General features: G+C 27.4%; 1 protein-coding gene across 1 annotated transcript in view; it reads left to right on the plus strand.

Annotated features, from left to right (window-relative positions):
* LOC129865974 (transferrin receptor protein 2-like) overlaps positions 1 to 7,698 on the plus strand; it is a 33,023-nt gene extending 25,325 nt beyond the window's left edge. The window contains exon 7 of the mRNA XM_055939099.1: positions 7,224 to 7,698. Within this exon, the coding sequence (XP_055795074.1) occupies positions 7,224 to 7,466 (243 nt within the window). The 3' untranslated portion in view covers positions 7,467 to 7,698. The remainder of the gene's footprint in view (positions 1 to 7,223) is intronic.
* The last annotated feature ends 200 nt before the right edge of the window (positions 7,699 to 7,898 follow it).

Genomic DNA, 7,898 nt, shown 5'->3' on the forward strand with positions numbered 1-7,898 from the left:
CAAGGAGGTGCACTGCCAGCGCCCTGCAAAATGACCTCCAGCAGGCCACAAATGTGCATGTGTCTGCTCAAACGGTCAGAAACAGACTCCATGAGGGTGGTATGAGGGCCCGACGTCCACAGGTGGGGGTTGTGCTTACAGCCCAACACCGTGCAGGACGTTTGGCATTTGCCAGAGAACACCAAGATTGGCAAATTCGCCACTGGCGCCCTGTGCTCTTCACAGATGAAAGCAGGTTCACACTGAGCACATGAGCACATGTGACAGACGTGACAGAGTCTGGAGACGCCGTGGAGAACGTTCTGCTGCCTGCAACATCCTCCAGCATGACCGGTTTGGCGATGGGTCAGTCATGGTGTGGGGTGGCATTTCTTTGTGGGGCCGCACAGCCCTCCATGTGCTCGCCAGAGGTAGCTTGACTGCCATTAGGTACCGAGATGAGATCCTCAGACCCCTTGTGAGACCATATGCTGACACATGCACATTTGTGGCCTGCTGGAGGTCATTTTGCAGGGCTCTGGCAGTGCACCTCCTTGCACAAAGGCAGAGGTAGCGGTCCTGCTGCTGGGTTGTTGCCCTCCTACGGCCTCCTCCACGTCTCCTGATGTACTGGCCTGTCTCCTGGTAGCGCCTGCATGCTCTGGACACTACGCTGACAGACACAGCAAACCTTTTTGCCACAGTTCGCATTGATGTGCCATCCTGGATGAACTGCACTACCTGAGCCACTTGTGTGGGTTGTAGACTCCGTCTCATGCTACCACTAGAGTGAGAGCACCGCCAGCATTCAAAAGTGACCAAAACATCAGCCAGGAAGCATAGGAACTGAGAAGTGGTGTGTGGTCACCACCTGCAGAATCACTCCTGTTTTGGGGGGTGTCTTGCTAATTGCCTATAATTTCCACCTTTTGTCTATTCCATTTGCACAACAGCATGTGAAATTTATTGTCAATCAGTGTTGCTTCCTAAGTGGACAGTTTGATTTCACAGAAGTGTGATTGACTTGGAGTTACATTGTGTTGTTTAAGTGTTCCCTTTATTTTTTTGAGCAGTGTATATATTGTGTGGTTGTATATGTATGTGTATATATATATATATATTGTGTGGTTGTATATGTATGTGTATATATATATATATATATAGTGTGGTTGTATATGTATGTGTATATATATATATTGTGTGGTTGTATATGAATGTGTATATATATATATATATTGTGTGGTTGTATATCTATGTGTATATATATATATAATGTGTGGTTGTATATGTATGTGTTTATATATATATTGTATAGTTGTATATGTATGTGTGTATATAAATATATATATTGTGTGGTTGTATATGTAAGTGTATATATATATTGTGTGGTTGTATGTGCATATATATATATTGTGTGGTTGTATATGTATGTATATATATATATATATTGTGTGTGGTTGTATATGTATGTATATATATATATATATATATATATTGTGTGGTTGTATATGTATATGTATCTATATTGTGTGGTTGTATATGTATGTGTATATATACATATATTGTGTGGTTGTATATGTATTTATATATATATATATATTTATATATATATTGTGTGGTTGTATATGTATTTATATATATATATATATTGTGTGGTTGTATATGTATGTATATATATGTATATTGTGTGGTTGTATATGTATGTGTATATATATATTGTGTGGTTGTATATGTATGTGTATATATATATTGTGTGGTTTTATATGTATGTGTATATATATATTGTGTGGTTGTATATGTATGTGTATATATATATCGAACCCACAAAAGCTGATGCTCCAGATACTCAACTAGTCTAAAGAAGGTCAGTTTTATTGCTTCTTTAATCAGAACGACAGTTTTCAGCTGTGCTAACACAATTACAAAATGGTTTTCTAATGATCAATTAGCCTTTTAAAATGATAAACTTGGACTAGCTAACACAACATGCCATTGGAGCACAGGAGTGATGGTTGCTGATAATGGGCCTCTGAAAACCTATGTAGATATTCCATTAAAAATAAGCCGTTTCCAGCTACAAAAGTCAATTACAACATTAACAATGTCTATACTGTATTTCTGATCAATTTGATGTTATTTTAATGGATAAAAATGAGCTTTTCTTTCAAAAACAAGGACATTTCTAAGTGACCCCCAACTTTTGAATGGTAGTGTATATAATGCGTGTGTTTTATATAATAAATATATACATGTAATGTGTGTATATATACACTATGTAATGTGTGTGTTTTTATATAATATATATATGTAATGTGTGTATATATATACACTATGTAATGTGTGTGTTTTATATAATATATACATGTAATGTGTGTGTATATATACACTATGTAATGTGTGTGTTTTATATAATATATATTTATAATATGTGTGTATATATACACTATGTAATGTGTGTGTTTTTATATAATATATACATGTAATGTGTGTGTATATATACACTATGTAATGTGTGTGTTTTTATATAATATATATATATATAATGTGTATATATACACTATGTAATGTGTGTTTTTATATAATATATATATAATGTGTATATATACACTATGTAATGTTTATTTTTATATAATATATATATAATGTGTATGTATACAGTATGTAATGTGTATTTTTATATAATATATATATATATATATATATATATATAATGTGTATATATACACTATGTAATGTGTATTTTTATATAATATATTTATATAATGTGTATATATACATTATGTAATGTGTATTTTTATATAATATATATTTATAATGTGTATATATTCAGTATGTAGTGTGTATTTTTGTATAATATATATATATAATCCCGTGTGGCTCAGTTGGTAAAGCATGGCGCTTGCAATGCCAGGGTTGTGGGTTCAATTCCCACGGGGGGACCAGGGTTCAATTCCCACGGGGGGACCAGGATGAGTATGTATGAACTTTCCAATTTGTAAGTCGCTCTGGATAAGAGCGTCTGCTAAATGACTTAAATGTAAATGTGTATATATACAGTATGTAATGTGTGTGTTTTTGTATAATATATATATAATGTGTATATATACAGTATGTAATATATGTGTTTTTGTATAATATATATATATATATATATAATGTGTATATATACAGTATGTAATGTGTGTGTTTTTGTATAATATATATATATATAATGTGTATATATACACTATGTAATGTGTGTGTGTATATATATAGTATGTAATGTGTGTGTTTTTGTATAATATATATATATATATATATATATATATAATGTGTATATATACACTATGTAATGTTTGTCTTTTTGTATATATATATATATATAATGTGTATATATACAGTATGTAATGTGTGTTTTTGTATAATATATATATATATATAATATGTATATATACACTGTAATGTGTGTGTTTTTGTATATATATATATATATAATGTGTATATATACAGTATGTAATGTGTGTTTTTGTATAATATATATATATATAATGTGTATATATACACTATGTAATGTGTGTGTTTTTGTATATATATATATATATATATATATATAATGTGTATATATACAGTATGTAATGTGTGTATATATATATATATATATATAATGTGTATATACACAGTATGTAATGTGTGTGCATATATATATATATATATATAATGTGTATATATACACTATGTAATGTGTGTGTATGTATATATATATATATATATATATATAATGTTTATATATACAGTATGTAATGTGTGTGTTTTTGTATATATATATATATATATAATGTGTATATATACACTATGTAATGTGTGTGTTTTATATAATATATATATATAATGTGTATATATACAGTATGTAATGTGTGTGTTTTATATAATATATATATATATAATGTGTATATATACAGTATGTAATGTGTGTGTTTTATATAATATATATATATATATATAATGTGTATATATACAGTATGTAATGCGTGTGTTTTTGTATAATATATATATATATAATGTGTATATATACAGTATGCAATGTGTGTGTTTTATATAATATATATATATATATATATATATATAATGTGTATATATACAGTATGTAATGTGTGTGTTTTATGTAATATATATATATATAATGTGTATATATACAGTATGTAATGTGTGTGTTTTATATAATATATATATATATATAATGTGTATATATACAGTATGTAATGTGTGTGTTTTTGTATATATATATATATATAATGTGTATATGTACAGTATGTAATGTGTGTGTTTTTGTATATATATATATATAATGTGTATATATACAGTATGTAATGTGTGTGTTTTTGTATATATATATATATAATGTGTATATATACAGTATGTAATGTGTGTGTTTTTGTATAGATATATATATATATATATATAATGTGTATATATACACTATGTAGTGTGTGTGTTTTGTATATATATATATATATATATATATATATATAACGTGTATATATACAGTATGTAATGTGTGTGTGTATATATATATATATAATGTGTATATATACAGTATGTAATGTGTGTGCATATATATATATATATAATGTGTATATATACAGTATGTAATGCGTGTGTTTTTGTATAATATATATATATATAATGTGTATATATACAGTATGTAATATGTGTGTTTTATATAGTATATATATATATAAATAATGTGTATATATACAGTATGTAATGTGTGTGTTTAATATAATATATATATATATATAATGTGTATATATACAGTATGTAATGTGTGTGTTTTATATAATATATATATATATAATGTGTATATATACAGTATGTAATGTGTGTGTTTTATATAATATATATATATATATAATGTGTATTCATACAGTATGTAATGTTTGTGTTTTTGTATATATATATATATATATATATATATATATAATGTGTATATATACACTATGTAATGTGTGTGTTTTATATAATATATATATATAATGTGTATATATACAGTATGTAATGTGTGTGTTTTATATAATATATATATATAATGTGTATATATACAGTATGTAATGTGTGTGTTTTATATAATATATATATATAATGTGTATATATACAGTATGTAATGCGTGTGTTTTTGTATAATATATATATATATATAATGTGTATATATACAGTATGTAATATGTGTGTTTTATATAATATATATATATATAAATAATGTGTATATATACAGTATGTAATGTGTGTGTTTAATATAATATATATATATATATATAATGTGTATATATACAGTATGTAATGTGTGTGTTTTATATAATATATATATATATAATGTGTATATATACAGTATGTAATGTGTGTGTTTTATATAATATATATATATAATGTGTATTCATACAGTATGTAATGTTTGTGTTTTTGTATATATATATATATATATATATATATATAATGTGTATATATACAGTATGTAATGTGTGTGTTTTTGTATATATATATATAATGTGTATATATACAGTATGTAATGTGTGTGTTTTTGTATATATATATATATATATATATATATATATATATATATATATATATATATATATAATGTGTATATATACAGTATGCAATGTGTGTGTTTTTGTATATATATATATATATATAATGTGTATATATACAGTATGTAATGTGTGTTTTATATATATATAATGTGTATATATACACTATGTAATGTGTGTGTTTTTGTATATATATATATATAATGTGTGTATATACAGTATGTAATGTGTGTGTTTTTGTATATATATATATATATATATATATATAATGTGTGTATATATAGTATGTAATGTGTGTGTTTTTGTATATATATATATATATATATAATGCGTGTATATACAGTATGTAATGTGTGTGTTTTTGTATATATATATATATATATAGTGTGTATATATACAGTATGTAATGTGTGTGTTTTTGTATAATATATATATAATGTGTGTATATACACTATGTAATGCGTGTGTTTTTTTATAATATATATATAATGTGTGTATATACACTATGTAATGAGTGTGTTTTTGTATAATATATATATAATGTGTGTATATACACTATGTAATGTGTGTGTTTTTGTATAATATATATATATATATAATGTGTATATATACAGTATGTAATGTGTGTGTTTTTGTATAATATATATATATATATAATGTGTATATATACAGTATGTAATGTGTGTGTATTACTTCCTGTCCCAGTACGTGTCGGTGTATATATACACTATGTAATGTGTGTGTTTTTGTATATATATATTTAATGTGTATATATACAGTATATAATGTGTGTGTATTACTTCCTGTCCCAGTACGTGTCGGTGTATATATACAGAATGTAATGCGTGTGTATTACTTCCTGTCCCAGTACGTGTCGGTGTATATACACTATGTAATGTGTGTTTTATATAATATATATATATATATAATGTGTATATATACACTATGTAATGTGTATTTTTGTATAATATATATATAATGTGTATATATACAGTATGTAATGTGTGTATTTTTGTATAATATATATATAATGTGTATATATACAGTATGAAATGTGTTTATTTTTGTATAATATATATATAATGTGTATATGTACACTATGTAATGTGTGTGTTTTTGTATATATATATTTAATGTGTATATATACAGTATGTAATGTGTGTGTTTTATGTGTATTACTTCCTGTCCCAGTACGTGTCGGTGTATATACAGTATGTAATGTGTGTAACGTGTTTCTACAGGTAGAGTATTACTTCCTGTCCCAGTACGTGTCGGTGTATATACAGTATGTAATGTGTGTGTTTTTGTATATATATATATAATGTGTATATATACACTATGTAATGTATGTGTTTTATATAATATATATATGTATAATGTGTATATATACAGTATGTAATGTGTGTGTTTTATATAATATATATATATATATATAATGTGTATATATACACTATGTAATGTGTGTGTTTTATATATATATATAATGTGTATATATACACTATGTAATGTGTGTGGTTTTATATAATGTATATATAATGTGTATATATACACTATGTAATGTGTGTGTTTTATATATATATATATATAATGTGTGTATATATACACTATGTAATGTGTATTTTTATATAATATATAATGTGTATATATACACTATGTAATGTATGTAACGTGTTTCTACAGGTAGAGTATTACTTCCTGTCCCAGTACGTGTCGGTGGTTGAGACGCCGTTCCGTCACGTTGTGCACGGTCGCGGGGAACACACTCTGAGTGCTCTCACCGAACACCTTTCCCTACTGACCTCCGACCCCAGGCGCTTCAACGAGGCCCTTTTCCGACGGCAACTCGCCCTGTTCACCTGGACGCTGCAGGGAGCCGCCAACGCCCTGAGCGGAGACATTTGGAATATAGACAATGTCTTCTAACATAGACACGTGTAGAGATGCACACACACACTACACACTATACACACACACTACACACTATACACACGCACACACACACACACACACACACACACACACACACACACACACACACACACACACACACACACACACACACACACACACACACACAAACACACACACAGCCGCCAACGCTCTGAGCGGAGACATTTGGAACATAGACAATGTCTTCTAACATAGACGCATGTAGAGATGCACACACACACTACACACTATACACACACACTACACACTATACACACACACTACACACTATACACACACACTATACACACACACTACACACACACTACACACTATACACACACACTACACACTATACACACACACTACACACTATACACACACACTACACACACACTACACACTACACACTATATACACACACAC

Source organism: Salvelinus fontinalis, chromosome 11, assembly GCF_029448725.1.
Source record: "Salvelinus fontinalis isolate EN_2023a chromosome 11, ASM2944872v1, whole genome shotgun sequence".
NCBI lineage: Eukaryota > Metazoa > Chordata > Actinopteri > Salmoniformes > Salmonidae > Salvelinus > Salvelinus fontinalis.